General features: G+C 53.3%; 1 protein-coding gene across 3 annotated transcripts in view; it reads left to right on the top strand.

The window, feature by feature from the left end:
* Positions 1-21033, top strand: part of ARHGAP26 (Rho GTPase activating protein 26) — a 156483-nt gene that overhangs the window by 95501 nt on the left and 39949 nt on the right. For all 3 annotated transcript variants that reach the window (XM_075509516.1, XM_075509515.1, XM_075509517.1), the window contains exons 18-19: positions 8490-8649; positions 19078-19216. In XM_075509516.1, coding sequence (XP_075365631.1) covers positions 8490-8649; positions 19078-19216 — 299 coding nt within the window. The remainder of the gene's footprint in view (positions 1-8489; positions 8650-19077; positions 19217-21033) is intronic.

The raw sequence follows: 21033 nt of genomic DNA, 5'->3' as shown, positions 1-21033 counted from the left end.
CAAGTTTGCCCACGTGTGCGTGATGGTGCACAAAATTGGGGGGGGGGTGTAATTTTTCCAGTTGTTGGGCAAAACCTTGTTCCACTGGCAAAGATGGGACAAGCATTTTACCTGCTGTTGTTAACCATGACTTTAATTTATTCTACAAAGCTGGTTATTTCTGTATTCCCTTTCTTTCCATTTAAGCAAATTTTTTAGGAATTTAGTGTTTTGGAGGGAAGGGCACTAATCTTGCATCTGTGAAGCGAATGTGCTCCAAAATACTTCTAAGGAGGAAGAAAAAAAGTCAAAAAACCTGCTTTGTTACTCTTCCCTGTGGCCGATGCACTTGCGTGAATATACAGGTGTACACGAGGGTAACTTTGCTCATTACCCTGCGGCCTGGCTCTCGGCTGGGAACTATTTCCCGTGCCGCCCTGGAGGGACAGCCCCCGTCGGGCTGGAGAGCGGTGGGAGCTGCACTTGCTAAAACCGGTGCCGGTTCTTGCTGGGAGGCTTTCTGGAAGCCTGTTTGCTTTGGCTGTTTTCCATCTGTCAGGTAGGCTTCGGCGTGTCGCTTTCCATGGCGGCAGATCTGTCAAAGGGTTTCTTGTTAATGTATACTTGCTCTTTCAGGCTTTTATTGCCCCGCTGGCTATGTAGGTTTGCTTATTGCAGTGTGCAAGCATTGAGGATTTCTGTTTTCAGTGGAAAACCTGCCCGCGCAGCGGGGCCTTTGCTGGGGGCAGCGGGGCTGGCAGCGCTCGTGCATGGGACGGCCCTGGCAGGGCTGCAGGCACAGCCCGGAGCCGGCCAAAGCCCCGCTGCAGCACGAGCTGCCGCCGCGGCTGTCGCTAATGGGTGCAATAGCTATTATTACCGTAAAGCGGAAAGACATAATTAAGTGTAGCAGACTGAAGTTATAACTGAAGGCTGTGCTTGCACACGTACAGCCAGAATTAAGGGAAGAAGCGCAAGGCTGGGGGGTCAGGGTGTGGGGTATGGGAATTGCATTCACCCGGTGTTGCCTCTTGGTTGCGTGCTGTGAACGTGAAGTTGGCTGGCGTGGCACTGGGGTTTGGCCCCTGTGGGGAAGGGTGCAGGTCCTCTGCGGTGCCCGGCGTGCTGTCCCGTGGGCTGCGGGAAGGGTGCCGGTCTCAAACAGGGCATCGCCATTGCGGGGTGGCAGCGGCACAGGGGACAGCGTTCGCAGCCGTGGCAGTCCCCGTCCCAGCTCTGTCCCTGGGGGACGTTTGAGGGTGAAGTCCCCTTTGGCTGGCTGTATTTCTGCAGGTGGAAACCGCAGTGACATTTTAAGATCAACTTGTGGTCATGCCTGTGGCTTTCACCGGGGCGCTGCCAACGCCGTGCCGGGGCGTGGGGAACGTGCCAGCCCTGTGCCACTCACCCCAGCTGCAGCCTTGGGCTGAGGGTTGGCGAGCAGGTTCGGGGTCCCCCTGAGATCTCCCATCAAGCTCAGCTCAGCTTGATGGGATGATCAGAGATCTCCCAAAGCCGGAGAAGATGGCTTTGGAAACCGAGGTGACTTGGTCTAGAAAGCCTGAATCAGAGGAGCCTTGCAGCACCATATGTGTTTTCCTTGCAAGTCACAGCACGCGTGGTATTCACACTGATTAGGTTTACCGATACTGAACTTCACATTTGGCCTCCGCATCTGTTCAGTGTGATACGAGTGCTTTTTTTTTTTCTTTTTTTTTCCCTGGGAGTGAACCCAAGCATCCAGCTGTGGCCAGATTCACCCGGGAGAAAAAGAGAGTCTTGTTGGAGCAAGTCAAACCGCCCAGAAACAGTGCAGGCACATGTTTCATCCCAGCTGAGCAGGGAAACCCCGAGAGCAATGCGGCTGCTTGCTGAAAACCCCTTTAATTCTCGATGTTGCATCTGAAGGTTTTTGTCAACTGCGTTCAGAAACTTTCTCCTTGTCTTCGCTGGGCGGTTCTGTATTTCCCTGGTGATCTCTCCTCCTTTTGGATCCGCTGGCCTCCATCTGCATTCCTCAGTACTTGGCTCTCCCCGCTCCTCGCTCGAGCGGCGGTGCTGTAGAAGCTGCGATGCTGTGAGGAGTCTCTGCAGCCTGCAAAAGCCTGGGCTGCGTATGGCGTTGTTTTGCCCACGCTCCCGTCCCTGTTCCTGCGTGCTGAGAACGTGCAGCGACCACGTGGCGGCTGAGCGAGCCCAGCGAGCTCGTCCTCCCCCAGCTCCAGACTCCTCTGGCCCTTGCAGAGCTCCCCTCATCCAAGAGCAGCCCAGAAGAGCACAAGCATATCCAGAGCCTTAATAAACACGACAGGGTAAATTACGGTTATGCAATTTGTAAGTGTATCGTTTCTGTGCGTGTGTGCCCCGGCTTGGGAGGTGAAGCGGAGCTGGTTGTCCTCCCCGGTCTCCGCTCCCCGCTGCTGTTCGCGGCAGCACGGCTGTCTGACAGAGGCCACTGCAAATCGATCTCCCCATCACCTCCTCCTATGCGCGTGTGCCTTTTAGGAACGATTATGCGAATGCTACCTGGGACAGCAGCGGTTAGTGCTGCAGGTGGAATTTCTTTTTAATGTGCCACAGCCTTTTTGGTTCTCTTACTGTGAGCAATGGGTGGCATTTGTGTTTACAAGGGCACTTGATGAAGAATTTCTATTTCCAGTCTCCTCTGTTCCTGATACCGCAGGAGAGGAGCTTTGATTTTTAAAAAATCTCCTTTTAGTAACTTGAAATATTTTCATGATTATCGTTATTAGTCTTATTTTGAAGCTTGAGCTGTTTCTTTCCTGACCCAAGTTTGCTTTTGACAAAACTCTGTATTGGGCTTCTGTTTTTGGGTACCAGGGACGGCACGGACGCTGGCGTCGTGCAGCCTTCCTTCCTAGCACAAGGAGGTGGCCGCGCACAGACGGGTTTCACAACCCTGCGTTGCAGCGCGGCGTTTTACAACGCGCCTGCAATAAAACGCCTGCTGCGCTCCCAGCCGTCGGACGGCGTTCCGAGGCACGTGGGCTGCCGGGGCCGGGTAACACGCGGTGGGCTGGAGCGAGGAGCGAGCAATCCCGGGAGCTGCAGGGCCGCTCTCTCCCGGGGCTCGGCTCCTCCGGCCCCCCGGAGAGGGGCGAAGCCGAGCAGCGGGAGCCGCTGGTGTGGCGGCCAGCCCGGCCCTCGCCCGGCTCCTCGCCTGGCTCTCCACCGACACACTCATCAGCTGCAGCCCAATTAAACTCAATAATGCGCAGGGATGACTTGAACGCACCCAGGAACATTTCCCAAAACTCATTAGATTTTATCCGATAAATACCACCAATTGCGTGCGCTAGCAGCCGCCTGCTCTCTGCCCGGCAGCGTGCGCGATCCAAATTAAATGGGTGGAAATGAGGGGAGCTGGGGGGGCAGGGACGCTGGCTGCAGGGTTTCGCTTGCGTGAAGCCCAGCAGCCTTGCTGAGCCGCTCCCCCGGGTATAGCAGGGAGCTATAGTGTAGCTATACCTCCCCCAGACAGGATTTTCTTTGCGAGGACCTGGTGGGAACACGGCTGCTGCCGTGGTTGGGTCTTGCCGGCCTGGGTTAGTAGAGCTCTTCCACATACCCGCTCCCTCCCCCCCAAGTGGCTGCTGGATCCGTGGATGCCTCTGTCGCCCAGCGTGCTGGCTGTGTTCGCTGTGCTTTTTATCTTTCATTCACGTCCAGAGTCAAATGTAAGTGTTTAATTTGTAACAAACTACCCAGAGCAGCCTAAATAATTTTGGGGATTGCTAGCCCTCCGCGTGATTGGCTTTTCACGTTAAATAGAAGCTCTAATGGTGGTGGCAGACGTGAAATCCATTTTTATCTGTAGCAATATGAATTAGCTGCGTTATTTTCCATCCTATAAGGTCTTGTTCGGCCAGCCATAACAAGCACTTTGTTTTCAAAGGTTTGTCCCAGGCATGGAAATAGAAGCACTCCAGCCTTTGCCTTTGTTCCCTTTCAGATGTTTGTTTTCTCAGAGATTTTTCTCTGAATCAGGGAAGATATTTGAACTAAGAGCAGCACTCTTTGGCTGAGGCTCATGTGCATGTATTTTATATATAAAATACATACACAAAGTAATTCCGGCCACAGAAAGCCAGAGTTCTGAGCCAGGTGCCCCAGTGGCATCCCCTGGAGAGGACGTTGCTGCCCGCGGAGGTGTGCGGTCGCTGGTGCCCAGCGCGGCTGGGGCAGAGCCGTGCGTTCACCGAGCTAACAGCACGTACCAGCAGGACCGTGTCCACTGCTATTAAATAATCCCACCGATGCCAGTTCACAGCCCAGAAGTCTCGAGTTCGTGCGCTGTTTGTCGCCCTTGGCTCTGTGCGTGGCGTTAAGCTGCGGTGCCTGCAGCTGCTGCTCGGCCCCAGCGCTGGGCTGGTGCCGGCTCTCTGCCGTGTTACTGGGAGGAGTGGGCAGCTCCCACGTGCTGCACCCGGGCGTTCTCTGCTGCTCCCGCAATACGGGTTTCTTTTGTAGCTTGCTGGAGAAGCAAACGAGTTCTTTAATTGGATTTCCGTGAAAAGAAATATGAGCTGTTGACCAGGCTGAAGAAACTTAAATCATTAACGCCCGTAAAATAAAAGAGGGCCAGTGCGGCACTTCCCCAGCCTGCAGCACCCCCGGCTCCGCTGCATTTCTCCTCCGATACACGATGCGGATGGCAAGCCAGTGCAACAAAGAAATATTTACTGTTCCTGTATGCTTTCTCTGCGCTGAAGCTTGACTACCAATTACTCTGTATTAAATTATGTTTGGTCATGCCGGTGATTATACAGTATCCAAGCAACCCAGGCATAATCTAATTTAACACACAACATGGATTTACTCCTCTCCCATTCTCCTGTGTTTTTCTGAAAGTGAATGTAAAGTGAGCGGGCGTCCACGGAGTCCCCCGGGCAACACGACCTGCCCGTTCAGCTGCAGGGCCAGTGCTCCCACGGGAGCCCTCGGCTCCCGGCCCGGGGTCTTCCCTCGGGTGGCAGAGCTCGCTCTCCAGCTCCTTTGGCTGGGTGCTTGCAGTCGTCAGCAGCACGCCTCTTGGGACCGCACCAAGTGGGTCAGGTCTTCACGGAACAAAGTCCCTTTGCAGGGCTGCTCGTTGGTGATGCCTGGCAGAGTGCAGATATTCCCCCAGTCGAGGGGCTCCGCAGTCTGTCCCAGGCTGCCGGGCTGATCTCCCGCTGATCCCGGAGACACGTGGGAACCATTGTGTGCTGCGAGGAGGAGGAACAGCCCGGAGTCCAAAAGTCAGTGATAGCCCGGCATGTCGCAAGCACCAAGCAGGAGTTAAGAGGTTGCTCTGCACGTGTCCCCATTAGTTGTCGCTTCCCACCTCCTGCTTGTGCTGGAAGTGACTTCTGCAAAGTGTGGATGGAGGGAGAACTGAAAAAGAACCCATCTAAATTAATATTAGCGCAATTGCTTTCAGAGTACACCGGTGGCCAGGAAGGAACAGCAGGTTAAAAGGAAAATACAGCAACTACTTGGAGACCTTCTAAAGGGCAGCTCGGGAACGGCACTAACAATGCCTGCCGAAAAGCACCAACATTAAGCACGCTTTGGGATGAGAACATCCCATCTTTAGAAACTGCGGCATTATTTTCTAGTACAAAGGATGATGAAGAGGTATAATTTATAGTAAATTATCGTGTGGATAATGGATGTGGAATTTGAAGGATGTGAAAGGTGAATCATGTTTTGTAGCATAGCTTTGGTAACGGAGCATTGTGAAGGCTGCTGCTGGAAAAGTACCCGTGGTACAGATCAGAAGTTCATGTGCCACCAGACCTGCGCAGTCACAAAACGGCTTCCACGCTTTACGAATTCAAAGCAAACGTGGTAAAGAGGAGTTCGGTGCCGAGTGCGGGAGGGAGGCGAGGGCCAGCGCCCGTGTCTGGGTGCGTGGGCATTCCTCGGGCAAAGGGCAGAGCCGGGTGTGCGGCTGGTGCTGCAGGACCGTGTCCGGGTTGGGAAGCCATTAATAGTTTGGTCTGAAATAATTAACGGACCGTGCACAGCTGCCTAGCCGTAATGAGTCAATGACAATGCAATTTATTAGAGTGATGTATTACATGCTAATGGTAATGAGAAATGGAGGGACCTAATTTTGTAAGACTTAGATCAGTTCAGTTGTTTTTTTATAAATGAACATTGTTTTACTAACCACAGAAGATCATTGAAATTAGTACTTTTCAAAACTATTTGAATTATAGCTGCTTTTTTCAAAATCCAAATAGGAGCATGTGAACATGCGTCTGAAATATAGACGTTGTTGCAATGTAAAAACGTCGCTGGCATTTGTAAATGTCTTGATAAGGAGGTGGGTTGGAGTGGGGGAAAAGGTTTGAATCCCTATTTACGTAGGAGCTAAGCGAGATTTTTCCCAAGTAAGAATTTGTTTCCTATTGGACTTCTGCCTTTCCCTCTGCTCCGCGAGGCTGTGACCCCCTAAAGAAAGTTTGCTTCTTTACGTCGCTGCGTGCGCAGCCTGGGCTGCTCTTGCCTTCGGTGAGGAGGGGGAGAGGCTCAGCACCCGCCCGGGGACGGGGATGCTCGGCCAGGCTGCGTGGAGGCGATGGGGAGAGCGGGGTGGCAGCAGCCCCGCCGGGCAGCGCATCCCCTCGCCGCCCGCCGGGGCTCCTTCCTCCTCGGGTTATCGTCTCTGCAACCAGAGCCCGTCTCTGGGGCAGCCCGTCTCCCCCCGCGCTGCAGTTTACTGACACGGGAGATTTCTCGGATGCTTGCGATAAAATATTCAGAGCTTCCTGACAGTGGGGGAAGTTACGGGTAAGGGGGAGGTCCCACAAAGCTGCCAAGGGACTTTCGCCAGGAGCTCCGCACCTTTGAAGTCGTAACCCAAGCCCAGACTTGGAGGAGGTGACCGCTCTCTGTATTCTCCAGGGACGTAACACACCAGAAGTGAGACTTACTGCCTGGATGGAAAATAGAGCTGAAGTTGCCGTTGTCAGGGAGCTAAGCCAGCAATCCTGAGCCCCTGAGCATCCCTCAGTGATGAGGTCCTCTTCTGCTGCCTAAGGAGCCGTATATAGGGATGAGGAACGAGGAGTCCTTTGCTGGATCAAGTGAGATTTGGATGAAAAAGGATGGAAAGCGTCTTTTCTTTTAAGCCAGCCCTAGCTTACACTGTGCTGAAATAAGCTAAGCATGCACACAAACGAGCACTGCGGTGTCTTGGCCCTGAGGCAGTAATAAAAGCCCATGGCAATAACTTTTTGGGACAATCCAGCAAGATCTGAGTCTCGGCCTCACTTTGTGCTGGCCTGGTGCATTTGTCCAGGGAAAACGAGAGAAAGAGTAAAGAGAAAAGACACTTAAAAAACCCCTTAGGCTAAAATTGTGTGATTGCACTGCCTGAAGTCATTGAGTTTCCTGGTTGAAGAGGTCAGGAGAAAACCACAAGAAAGAGTCGCGAGACGGGGCTGTAGGGCTTCCACCGCAGGTCCTCGCTGCGTCACCCTCGCTGCGCACACGTGCTGTTGCGTTACGTGGTGTTGTGTGACTCCAGCATGTGACTCAGCCGGAGTCCCCGGTACGCAGCGAGGTTGGTCCGTGCTTCAACCAGGCGTTTGCCACGGAGCCGCTGAGCACCCGGGTCCCCTGGCACTTGCAGTTGGACACAGCCGGGGACCTCCGGGCCGCATCCCGCGTTGCAGCGTGCCCTCGGTGCACGGCGGCGGGGCGCTCTGGGGCCGAGCCGGGGCAGAGGACGTGACCCAGGAGGGCTGCTGATGCTTTGCACCACTAAGACCAGGGGCCAGACCGGAGCTACTCCAAAGTAACCCCCCAAACTCACATTAGTGCCAGGTCCTCAGCGTGAGCTGTTTCACTTTGCTGAACTGATCTGCTCCCGCTGGGCTGCAATACTCGCCAACATAAAAATAGATGGGGATGACAGGGAGGAAGGCTCGAGTGTCAGCGGGTCCCTGGAGAGCCCCTGTCCGTGTCAGGCGAATTCCTCGGCGGGGCGGAGAAGGACGCGTGTGCGTGCACGTGGGTCCGGGGGTGAAGCCCGCTCCTCTCCTTCCAGCCTCTTCTGGTTGGGCTGGATGGGGCTGACCTCTGGTGCAGGCACAGGCTTAAATGGGTGAGAAGGAACTGGGTTTTGGAACATATTAGGTCACTCACTCAGTTGGAGAGCAGCGTGTGTCAGAGGTCCAACAATTTGTTTTTAGAAGGGTTTTAAGCATTAATGATTCAAGATGTTTTCCTGGGAGTGGTTTGCAACATGAGACTCAGTGGCCAGCGTAGCGTCGGGGTTTTATGGGATTAGGCAATTTGCTAGGGCTGAGAGGGCTCTAGCAACACAATAGTTAAATTTGTACTTTTCCACATGGCTGAGCCTTCAAGGAGCTCACCAGGAGTGTAAAAAATGTAAACAGCATTGTAAGCTTTGTGCCAGCCATGAGGCAGGGAGGGGGTTTCCGTGCACATTAGTTCTATCACCTACTTTTCTTTCTTTTTTTTTTTTTCCCCAGAGTTGCAAATAATCACAAGCAGAACCTGATGACTGTTGCTAATCTGGGTGTGGTATTTGGGCCAACGCTGCTCCGACCTCAAGAGGAAACAGTCGCTGCCATTATGGACATCAAATTTCAGAACATCGTGATTGAAATTTTAATAGAAAACCATGAGAAGGTAATGGCTTCACTTGCTTCTTTCAGTGCAATTAATTTATGAAAACGAATTTGTCTCTCTTTACGAACTGCAGCCCCCTCTCCCAGGCCCCCCTCGCTCGCCGTGGCCGGCGGCACTGGCGGAGGCGGCTTCGCTGCAGACGGTGGGGTTGTGCCGGGGAGGGGAGCGGCCGGTACCTCCCAGGTGATCCTACCAGTGATGGACACGGCTCGGAATATGGCGCAGAGGCTCCAAAACTGACGGTTCTCGGGCTGTAGTTGTGTAACCAGCGCTGCTGATAACCAGCCTTTTTTATGGTCATCTCAGTGTGAGTCGGCATGTCGTGTCTCCGTTACAGAAATCCCCCTTTCTTTCCCCTTTCCGTTGTTTAATAGGAATTTGTCCTTAGTTTCAAGAGATGAGCACTAAAAGAAACTAGTGGAAGATGAAGGCTTAGGCTGGCTTCCTGCTTTTCTGACTAAATCCGTGTTTATTCAAGTACTGGCTTTATCCACAACATTGACCTAAATTCTGATGCATTTGTGTTTGTCGGCCGTAAGGATGTTCTTGTCTGTCGGTGGAGCAGAGGCAGCTTGGCGGGGCCATGGCACTGGCTGTCCCTCTGGGCCGGCCGCATGGGGTGGCTGCATGCAAACAGCAGTGCTAAAAAAATGCCATTTTCTTCTAAATTCAAACAGTTCACTGTTTACAATCTTTTGTTCATCTGGTTTTGGTTGGAAAGAAATAACTAATTTGTGCATTCAGGCTGCAAAGAAAGAAGTAGAGGCAGGCTTGCCCCCGGCCGGGGCTGCCGTGGCAGGGTGGCATCGCGGCTCCGGTGCGGGGTTTTGCTTGTAGATGTCTGGAACGTAAAGGGTTTCTCGCAGGTTAAGGTGCGAGGCTGAGCCTCTGGTACGTGCGGCGCGAGCGGCAGTCCTGGGGCATGTCTGCGCGGGGCTGCAAAGGGGCATCAAAGGCGCAGCCAGCGGGGATGGGGAGACAGCGTCTGTGGTTCACACATTCTTGGAAAAACTGCTTCCCCGGGCACATAAAGGCCATGGTATTTATTTAGGACGGAGGAGCTATTTTCTTCTCCTCCGCATGGAATGTAGTGGCAACGATGGCTTAATTGTGAGCTGCTGTGCAGAGGGGCGTGCGAGCAGCAGCGATGAACCTGCGGTGGTGAGCAAAGCCCAGCTCCCCCAGCCCCGGTCCTGCGTGGAGGAACCGGCACGAACCCTCGTGTCGGCCTTCGATGGTCACCTCCGTCTGTCTGTCATCTCTGTGTCTGTCCAGGGAAGCATTCACCGCCTCTCCCGGGTGCGGATGAGCTCTTCGGCTGTGCTGCCAGCGTCACGAGCAGCACGGCATCGCTATGAGCGTGTTTTATCTCCCTTCCCCTCGTTGTGCTTTATGGAGCCCTTCCCTCGCGGGCCCTTATAGAAACACGTCTTTAGACATTGATTTTCTTTGTGCCTGAACTTTTTCCAACAGTTCAGTCTTTCAGAGGCGCAAATGAAAGATTGAACGCAATCGTTTTTTGTGCCTGAACGTATAATCATTCTGTATATCAAAGTTTGGCAAAAAATGAAACGAATTACATCAATCCAGCATGTAAAACGCATACAATCAATTGATTTTGTACGTAAAATAGTATATAACTAACATTAATTGGGACAGTTAAACTAAACAGCTTATCAAATAATTGGACTCTTACCACTGATCTGCAGTACACCACATATTTGTGACATAGAGGCAAGAGGTGACCGTGCTCCCGCTCCATGCATCGATAAAGCGGATTGACTGTAGGCACGGGGTGGAGTGCGGCGGCTGTGCTCACCTCTTCACCAAACTCGCAATGGTTTGGTACAGGCTCCCGAGGAGGTGAAGGCCTGAGCCGTGGCCGGGCCAAGAGCTCCTCTGGTCCCGATCTGTTCTCTGAGGACCCACGAAGGAGCCGAGTGGCACGGAGAGCGTCGATCCGTATGAGCTTGGAACAGCCGTCGTGCCATCGACACGTGAGTAGCGGGTGGCTTTTCCAAGAGTCGTTTAGCAAGGAACAAAGAAAGTTGTGGGTACGAGGAGCCTCATGCATGTCTTTCCTAGGGCATGTAATTTGGCTATGAGCCAACCACTTTATCTATAAATATGACAGCCAAAGTGAGCCGCCTTTGAGCTCTTCCTGCCTTCTTTGAGCTCTCCTGGTCATAGACTGACCGGGGTAACAGATGCGGACTCAGGAAGGGTTCTGAGGGGAAAAGAGGGGTGCAGAGTGCCCTGCCAACCTAAAACAGGGCTCTGGGGCATAGGGGATATCTCATGAGAGCTCGGCAAAGGGAGCAGAGGAGTCCCGAGGGGGCCTGAGAGACCAAAGAAGCCTCTGAGATGACAATGAGGAGCTCTGAAGGGGATTTCAACCAAGCACAGATGTCATCAGGAGGCCAAGGGCTGAACGAAGGCATCCTAAAAGGCAAAGAGTAAGATAAGAGCACTCTGAAACGCACAAAAACCCAAAACAAAACAAAAATCAAAAGGGAGCCAAAGTGCTACAAGAGTGTTGTGGAGTGCAAGAAAGGACTCAGATGACATCGTTACAGACAGTAGAGGAATGAGGAGGGTAGGAATTAGGAATTAGGAGGGGCAGGGTAAGAAAAGAAGGCTTGGAGACATAGGGCCTTGGAGTCCCAGGAGGGCATCTAGGCAAACTAGAGATGACTGAGCAAGAGAGGAACCGAACGGAGACACCCTCGATGGCAGACAGAAAGATAAAGGAGCACTGCATAGCGAGGAAAGACGGGAGGCTCTGACGGAACAGGAAAGATGGAAAGGGAGATAACATGCTACAAGGTGCTGTGGAGAACGAGGAAGGTCTCAGGAGGCATCGTGACTGTGAGGAGAGGGGTGTTGAGGGGGCTGACAGACAAAAGAAGGCTTGGGACAACAAGGAGGAACTTGGGTGATCATCTGAGTGGAGTACAGATGGTCTCAGGTGGCCAGGGACTGAACACAGGAATCCTAGATAGTGTAGAGGAACAAATGAGTGCTCTACAGCTCAAAGTGCTACAAGATGGATGTGGAGCACAAGGAAGGTCTCGGGAGGCATCGTGACTGGGAGAAAAAATGTCCCGAGGGAGCCAGAGAGACAGAAAAAGGATTGGGGACACGATGATTAAACGCAGAGGGGATCTGAATCAAGTAAACATGTCACCAGAGGGCCAGGGAACAAACGGAGGCACGGCTAGAGGGAAGAGAGGACAGAATGCCTGGGCTGGGGCACAGATATGGACTGAGGAAGTCTCCTGAGGGAACAAGAGGGGTGCAAGGTCCGCTACAACGCTCAAAGCGTGCTAAGGGCAACCTTGATGTATGTAATGCTGTAACAGAAGTCATTGCTCAATGCGTGACGCAGTGAAGGGACATTATGGTATTAAAATATCATGCAGATGGAACGCTCTGAAGGGACGCAACGTCATGCTAGGAACAATAGCTCTCAGAATCACTAAACCTATCACAATGATGTCAGTGCCTGCTCTGAATACTCCCCTCGTTTTACTAAGGAGCCTTACTCAAAGAACCCTAGAAAGGCCATGGTCCCAAGCCCGTGTACGTATACCAGAAGTAGGGGCTAAATTCTAATGAAGACTTGGCCCTCTTAATCGTAGCAATGCACGGAACTGAAGTATATTTAGAAAATGAATGGAGCAAGGACCCTGAGGGTTTTGACCGACTTCTCTGACTCTGGGGAGTGACAGGCCAGGAAATAAAAGTAGGATGCCAGATAATCAATGGATCCACCTATGGGAAGGCATCTCAAAGCGCTGTGTACAACATCACATCAAACCCAATAGCAAAAGAGACGAACCTTTGCGCCTCTGAAAGATTGAACTGTTGGTAAATGAGCTGTTGGTAATGATTGTGCCTGGGTTTTTTTTTTGTGCCTGGCTTGCTGTGCCAGCCGAGCTCTCCATCAGCTGGCATCTGTGGAGCAATCGATGACAGATTTCTGGGGAGATAGCGGCTGGGTGGGCTGCAGGGCTCGTCTCTGCTCACCAGCCAAATTCCAGCTCCTACCCCAGGGTGTCCTGGCGCTTCGATGCTTCCCCTCCTTAGGAGTAATCTGTGGCACCAGCAGACGGGTGAATCTGCAAGCTGGTTACATACACTCGTCGCCAATTAATTCTGCAGGTGGATGTACCGGCTGCCGGGGCGCTCGGGTGCAGCGAGGGCTGAAGTTGCAGGGTGCTGAGCTGCGCTCGCGGGGCTCACGGGGCCGGGGCCGTCTGCGGCTGCCGCTTCGCACGAGGATGCTGCGAGCGAAACGCCTGTGAACCCGTGTCCCCATCTCTCCAGGGCTCTCGGGAAAAGATCCTGGGAAGGAGGGCGATAGGAAGGGGTAACTCCGGGAGAGGAAAATCTCTTAAATGCAGTGTTAGCGCTGGTTCAGCTCCCGCTTTAGGACTGTTTCGTTTTAGTGTATTTCTTAATTTGAATTGATTCGAGTTTGTCGAAGGTTCCCCACAGGAGCTGCCGCAGGTGATTAGCAATATGCAAGTTGCCTGCGCTTGTGCTGCTGGTGCTTTATATTGTTTTACACCAGTGACTCACAGGCACTGTTTATGATTAAGTACCTTCGCAGGAAAAATGTAATTGATTTGAATGGTTCCTGGCAATCAGCAACTGTCTGGTATTACATTATATTTCCCCCAGGTAAGTGGAATGCCTCTCCCATCAAAATTACTGTTGTCATCGTGTAACCAAAAAAAAAAAAAAAGAGCAAGCTTGATGATGACATCTCTTGCTCTGAAGAACTGCAGGCAGCTTGTTTACACGATGGCTTCAGTAGGCTTATCTGATTGCCGGGGCAGTGGGGAGGGTTTCGGGGGGTTAGTCAGCGTTCCCTGCTCACCCGCCTGCATCTGCAGTCACCTCACCTGAGGTTTGGCTCATCTTCCACCTGAGATTACCCCTGGGGAAAAACATTCATCCCGAAGCCATAAAAGTATGAGAGAAGGATGCTGCAGGATGCGGTGGTGACCATCCAGTGCCTTCACTGATTAACACCAACTTGTGCTCCCTTCGGCGGTACCTCCGGACTAACGCGTGCCCTGTGCGCGATGCTTCCGATGCGCCTCGGGAGCGATGTGCACTTTGGAATCGTAGTCAGCAAAACAGGGACTTTCTGAAGGTTCCCGGAACAACTGGTAAATTACGGTTTGCTCTGTGTTGCCAGAGTGTCCGACACAGACCATTAAACCCTGGGTGTAATCCAAAAAGTTGAATCGTTTCTGGAACTTTAACAGGTTTCCAGGTGTCGGATCCAAATTGTTTGTTATACTCGCAATAACAGCAATAAACTCTGAGACGTTTTTTAAAGCTTCTCAGACGCGTTCTCCTCGAGAGGGTCTCTGCATCAAGGTATCGCAGCCCTTGCGTTTGTCTTTATGATGGCAGCTGCCACTGGGACCCGCTGCGCTTTGGGTGCTCTCCCACGGGTTGTGCTGACACCAGAGCTTCTGGGAGCGTGGAGCAGCGTTGGGATGAGAGGAGGGTCGGAGCTGGGGGAGGAGGGGGTGACGGCTCCATTTGCCTGCCAGATGTTCCACCAGCAAACAGGAGCCCTGAAAAAGCCGAGCGGCAGCAACGTGCCCGGCTCTCAGCTGCCCAACGCTACCCAACGAACCAACAAAATGTCAAATTGCTACTTAATAAGATTTATCCATTAGTGATTCTCAGCCTTTTCTGTTTGTGAATACAATACATTAAGGTAATGTGTTATAAAATGTATCCTGATTATATATAATTAAATGGATAATATGATTTTTCTCCTCTGGGTCTGGATGTTGCCATGACAGGCAAACCAAGAGTGCGTCCCGTGCAAAAAAAAAAAAAGGATGCTGTGTTGTATGCCTAGTTACTCAAGTGACGGCCATTTAACACCATATTTCTGATTTAAAAATTAAAAGTTAACCAACAGTAATACTGAAATATTATTACATCTGACAATTGCAGATGTCCATCCATTTTCTTTTCCAAAGCTTAAATTTTTATAGCTCTCTGGAAAAGGCCGTTGTTCTGAAGTGTTACAAAATTAAGAGATCGATTTTCTGTCTGGATGATGTTCCCTCCAGACGAAGGACTGACCAGGTGAAATGTTAATGCAGCCAGTATTGATGACAAGTAGGAGACTGGTTTACGCAGGGAATTACACAGACCCAAACACTAACCTCAGGAAACAGTACGGACTAATACTAAAGTCACAGCCCTCAGCACCTCGTCTGCGTTTTATTCTTTTCTGTAGTTAGCAGAAATGTTCAGCGATGCTGTTGGCAGTGGTTTTAGCTGGTCCTCGTGTAAGACTTTATAGCACTGACACGTTGAACATCACAGCAGCTTCTTAGCTCCAAGTTCCCGGTGCGAGTCCAGGTGCAGCTTTGTGCACGGGACTACACCGAGCTGTTGGCCGGAGCAGAGACCAGGGCGTGGATCTTTGTCTGCTGTTACATCGCACCCCTCCGATTTGGGGAGGATACCTAACCTCTCTGCTTTTCACCCGCCTTGTAATAAAATGGGCGTAATGGGGTAATTAATGCCAAGCACGAGGAGATCCTCCAGTGTGTGCCGGGGTGCAGGGGGGGAAGGAGGGCTCTGATGGGGGGACACCATCCCCGGCCCCACCAGTGCCCCCAGTGCAAGCACGGGCGGCCTGGCAGCGGGGAGGAATTCCTCCGAAACCCACGGGCAGCGCCCGTGCCTCGCCCCCCTCCTTGCACAGAGCAGCCGTCGGTGCTGGGGATGCACCCGCGGTGCTCAGCGCTGGCGGTGGGGCCACGGGCCGGTCTCTCTGGGAGAGGTGCAGGGTGAAGGACGATGCCGCAGCACCTGGATGTGTTTCAGTCGGGGGTTTCATTCAGCCGTTTAACTGCCATCCGAGATGAGGTGCCGCCGGGTCTTTGCAGCTTTGCAGACGGGAGAAGGTGGTGTGGAGCCGCGAAATTGCCGCTTGCATCAGGCTGAGCGAGTGTGCGAGGTACGGCTGTAAATGTGATTTATGAATCCTGGCTGCTCCTCTCCCACTCCGGCTATTAAACTGTCTCTCTCTCCCCATTAATTGGGCTCTGTGACTGGGAGAGCTATAACACAGGTTTGCGCAGTGAGGAGCATGTCTCGACCATTCTTGTTAAATTAAAAAATGAAACAAACCTGAGAAACTTTCCTGTGAAGAAGAGTGGGGGTTTTGTGCAAGCCATGCCTCAGCTGAGGGAGATGGAGTAGCAGGTTTTGGTCCAGCGGTGCCGGTTTCCTTTGCTGCTGAAGAGATCTGTGCCATTTCCCGATACGCAATAATGGCAAGGTCGCATCTACAGCGAGCTATTTATCTGACAGTTCTTGGGGTCTCTCCTTAGACCTTCAAAATCAGCATTGTGCTTTTTTAAATGTAGCTGTTAATTGACTTTTCTCCATTGTGAGCGGCTAAATTTAGCCTGTGTGCTTTGTGCCGCTCAGAGGTGGTAGAGAGAGCGGCTTTTAATAGCCCTGCCTCCGCCTCCACATTGCTTCTGCTCCCCCTCTCCGACTTTATCTTGGTGGAGATGCCGTAGCGGGCTTGGGCCTCCGAGGAGGTTCGTGGTTGAAGACCATCCTGGAGAAACGCTGGCGTTTCTGCTTCATCAGCAGCCCGCGGCGTGCTGTCGTCACCGCGGCGTGCCGGCCAGAGCCGCGGCTCCGTCCTGCCGCAGCGTGGGCTGCCGGCCGTGCCGCCCGGGCAGCGGGTGTTCCTCTGTGGAGCTCGCCGCTCGAGGGGCGAAGGGTGCTCATGGAAGAGGTTGTGGCTTAATAAAAGACGTTTATAGCCTAGCCAGCAGCGTATTCACTGAGCCCTTACAGCTGCAGTTGTGTCAGTGCCTGAAGCGCAGGCTGCAAACCCCAGGGCTCGAGCGCAGCACGAGCACATCCATGCCCGCCACGGGGTGGGTGTGCTGCTGGGCGCAGGCTGCCCGTCCCCTGCCTCCCGCGCTGCCTGCCCGTCCCCTGCCTCCCGCGCTGCCTGCCCGTCCCCTGCCTCCGCCAGTGCGGCCGGAGAGTGTGCGGCACGAGGGTGCGGTGCAGGCCATCTGCAGCGTGGATATTTGGGCTGATTAGGTGTTTTAACTGAAATACAAAGTTGGTTGTGATGAGTTGGAGTGTGCAAGATCTCAGGTGCTTTTTAGTAAAATTGTTTTGTAGCGAAGTTCCAGCTGCGTTTAAAAATGCGACCTCCTTAGGAACTGAGGCTGGTTTCAGTCACTGAGTTCGTAATTTAAGAGCATATATATCTTCCCTTATTAAAGACCAAACAAAGGAAACGAAAACCTGGAAGTTTATTTTCAAGTGTGCTGTGGGAAATCATTGCATAAAATGCAATTCATAAATCAATACTTCCATCTTGCTTGATTTATATATTTCATTATAGTTCCCAAGTAGAATTTACTATTGAAAAGTAATTTGAAAGCAAGAGCACGTCAAGGCAGGCAGTGGCCGTGCTGGGTATGGGGAACGGAGCCCAGGGCAGGCAAGGTGCCCCTGGTACCGATTTCGGCCCCCCGTGCTGAGGATCCTGCCCCAGAGAAGCTGTATTTAGCACATAGAGCGAAGGGCTCACGGCACGGGTCCCGGCAGCCGGGACAGGCACCTGAAGCATGTGCAGCTGTGTAATGTTTTAGCATGGTAAGCAACGTGCTACGAATAGCCCTTCTAACCGGGACCTGCGAGCTGGCCTGAGCGCCAGCGCCTGTGCTGGGGAGGGCTGTCGGGGTGCGGGGAAGGGCTGTCGGGGTGCGGGGGAGGGCTGTCGGGGTGCGGGGAGGGTTGTCGGGGTGCAGGGAGGGCTGTCGGGGTGCGGGGAAGGGCTGTCGGGGTGCGGGGAGGGCTGTCGGGGTGCAGGGAGGAGGGTGCAGCAGCCATGCAAGGGGCTGGGGAGCTGCTGGCCCCCAAACTCCCTTGGGGAGCCTGGGAAACAGCTGCTTTGGAGGTGGGAGCAGCTGCGGGCGGGCGCGCGTGGGGTGAAAACGAGCGGTGCTGCATGCAGAAAGCGCGGCTTGGGCTGCTTCTCCCTCCGCTAATCCATAAGGGCAGGAGGAATGTGTGAATGAGCTCAGCAGAGCTCTCCAGGAAGGGCTGCAGTAGGACTCCATAATCCATCCATCTGTTTCGCAGCGTGCCCAGCTAGGCACAGCCAGATTCAACCGCTCGCTCGGTCGGTGCCGGTGCCGGTGCCGGGGCCTGCCGTGCAGGCAGGAGTTTTGCACAGTGATTCATCGCAGCTTGCTGCGCCTCACCCCGTCTGCGGGCTCGGAAGCCGAACCTGAGCCCAGGCGGCGAGTCCCTGCAAAGAGGAAGGTTGGGGAGCGATGTCCTTAGCCGCGAGGTGTTTGATTCTTTGAGAACAGGTCATTAGCTCCTCTCCGAGGGCCGTAAGTACTGCCCCGTACACCCGCCTCTTCACGCTTTTGGGGAGAGATGTGACATTAAAATTTTTGGCTAACGCATCTTGGCTCTTCAGTGTTTATTTGTAGAAACCAGCACGGAGGGTTTATGTGTGTGTGTGAGGATTTTGTTGTTGTTACATCAAACAAACCAATTAACTGCTGGCAGCCGCTCCCGCTAGCTGGCAGCGGCATTTTGTGGCTTTCTGCAAGGCAAGGGCTGCCGGCGGCCAGCGGCGATGGCTGCGTGCTCCGGAGGAGTCACCCCAGCGCTGCGGCGGGCAGCGAGCCGCCTCTGAAGTAGGGTTTTCCTGTTGGCCCCCCCCGGCAGCGATGGTCGGCTGTCTGGCAGGGGCAGGCAGAGCAGGGAAGGACGCTGAGGGATGGTGTTTAATAAGCTCTAGCGAAGGGAGACCTTGGGAGAGCTGGTCTTGAGGCAGCGCTGCTGTTGTCTGAGCCTGGGGTTCCGGAAAAGAAACAATAAATAACGAAATATCAACAACAAACAAAACTGCTGCTCTTCAGGTTTGGGCGGTTTTAAAATTCCATCCCCTTGAGAAAAATGTGAGTACTCAGTTTTCTGACAGCTGTGCCTGGAAGTCGCGAACACTTCCCCAAGCTGGTCGGCATCGGTGGGTGCGAGGGTGCCGAGGGCCGCGCCGCGGGGAAGCGTGTGTGGGGACACGCCGGTTTGTCGTGCCCGGGCACTCTTGCTGGGGCACCACGCACCCTGGAAAACTCAGCAGAGGGCCAGAGTATCGGGGTTCTTCACAACATGCGTCTTGGGTGAAGAATAGAGAAAAGGAGTGCAGACAGGGTGGGAATGTAGAATTCAGGGAATTGTACCCAAAACGTCGCCTTGTTGGATGCACGTCTTCCTCGGGCGCTGCTCTGCGGAGCGGTCAGGGCGGTGCAGACCAGGCAGGTAGGCGGCTGTTCTGTTCGAAGGGGTGATGCCAAAGAATAACTTGTTTATTATTTTTAACAGATATTTAACACGGTGCCAGAGACTCCGCCATCGAACTCGCAGCTGCTCTTATCTCGCAAGAAGAGCACGGACTCGAAGCCTCCCTCCTGCAGCGAGAGACCGCTGACGCTCTTCCACACGGCACAGCCCAACGAGAAGCGTAAGTATGCCGAGCCGCGGCTCCCGGCTTTCCCACTTGACAAAGTTTTTGCCCTAATCAGGACTAACAGATTGTAATTCCCATGCCACAAAATGCAGTTTTACCGGTGTCAGTGGAAGAGGTGATTCCCGTAACAGGATCAGGCTTCGGTTTCCTCTGCTGTCACGTTGATGGGGAGTGTGAAGATCGTCTGGCATCCAAGCCCTTAACCAGGGGCTTGAAATGAGGCTGCGTTATCGCAGTATAAAGCGTTGCTGTCCCTTCCCCACCTGACGGCCCCTGCGCATTCCCGTTCTCATGTTCCCCGGCCCGCGTCCTCGCCGTCATCAGCTGCCGAGATGCGCTCTTGCACGCGGGTTGCAACACATGTGGCAAGGGTGGACGCCCGCCTGCGTCTCCAAAGGGTGACCCTTTTTGGATGCCCAAAGGCACTTTGCCTTTTACAGACACGAGAACTCGGCCAGGAGGTTCTGCATTTTTCTGAGGATTATGTACCCCGGCAGTTTAAAAATGTTGAAGATCATCTTTCCATTTCTGTCACTAATTGATGCTTCAGATATTTAGGGGAAAGAGTCAGTGCCCCAGCCCTGCTCATGGAGTGGCAGAAATGCGTCTGCTCAGGCTGTTGCTTTACGTCACGGCGTAAGTCCAATTCCCAGCTCTCCCGTTCCTCCTGGCCACGCACTCCCAACGCTTGCCTGGGGCTGCTCCTGCAACTGGCCAGTTGCAGAGGGAACGGTCCCAGTTTGCTAAAAAAGCAGGAGAATAACCTGGTGAGCAGAGCAAGCGCTCGGGGGCTTGGCTTGCCTCGCTCGGGCAGGCGGGCGAGCGTGGGGAGCGAGGAGCAGGGGAAGGCTGGAGTTAACCCGTCTCCCCAGGACTTAAAACCGCGGGGTGGCTGGAGCGGTTGCTGTGTACTTTGCCGACCCTCAAAACGTGGGCTCGTCTGCCTCTGATTGAGTTACAGTTAATTATCAGGCACTCTCATTTCGGAGGATGTCATAACAATACCCGTGGGTTTAAGGAAGCAGTGGTAGCTCCAAAGCGTGCTCTGGAAATAGTGTATCGCACGACTCTCCATGGAGCCTCAAATATCAAAAGCTGCTTTTGAAAAATTTCAGCCTAAGTAATTGATTTGCTGCTAACGGAGCAGTTGCTTGTTAGGCTCTAGAGTCACCGGCTGCCGGAGCCTTCATGTACCGTCCTCCCCTGCCCAGAAGAGGAACTGAGTTCATTTATTTGTTTCTGCATTTATTTATTCCCACACGAAGCAATGTTTTCTCAATTTTCCTCCTGACAGTCTGTAATCTCCTGTGTCTATGGGAAGCCACTACCATTTTATTCGGTGTTTGCCGTCCCTGCTGCACGTGTCAGTTGAGGAATAACGTGAGGTTTCCTTTCTTACTGGTCCGGAGACGGGCCAAGGCTCTAAGTCAGGCTGAAGCGCGGGGGCTTGGACAGCAGCTCAAGCCGAGCCGAGTGCCACGTCTGCATCGCGTCCTGAGCTGTGACATAGAAATAGCTCCGCTGTGACACAGAAAGAGCCGGCACCTTCGGCAGCCTCCCCGTCGCAGAGCGCTGGCTGCGCCCGCGTTTGGTGGAAGCGCCTCTTTCCTTTGCCGGTGGCTGTCTCGGGGGTGAGGGACAGGGAGCCCTGAAGTACGTGGTCACTTTGGTGTCCATGCATCGAAACAGGTATTGGACGGGGTAAGGACGGCTCAGAGGAGCCCCAAGCACAACAGGAACACCGAAGGCATGTCGCGGGAGTCGTTCATCTATGAAACAAAGACATAATAAGATCTCATAGCTGGAAATTG

This window comes from Mycteria americana, chromosome 8 (assembly GCF_035582795.1).
Source record: "Mycteria americana isolate JAX WOST 10 ecotype Jacksonville Zoo and Gardens chromosome 8, USCA_MyAme_1.0, whole genome shotgun sequence".
Lineage (NCBI taxonomy): Eukaryota > Metazoa > Chordata > Aves > Ciconiiformes > Ciconiidae > Mycteria > Mycteria americana.
The sequence above is the reverse complement of the archived record's forward strand: the minus strand, read 5'-3'. Positions and strand labels throughout refer to the sequence as shown.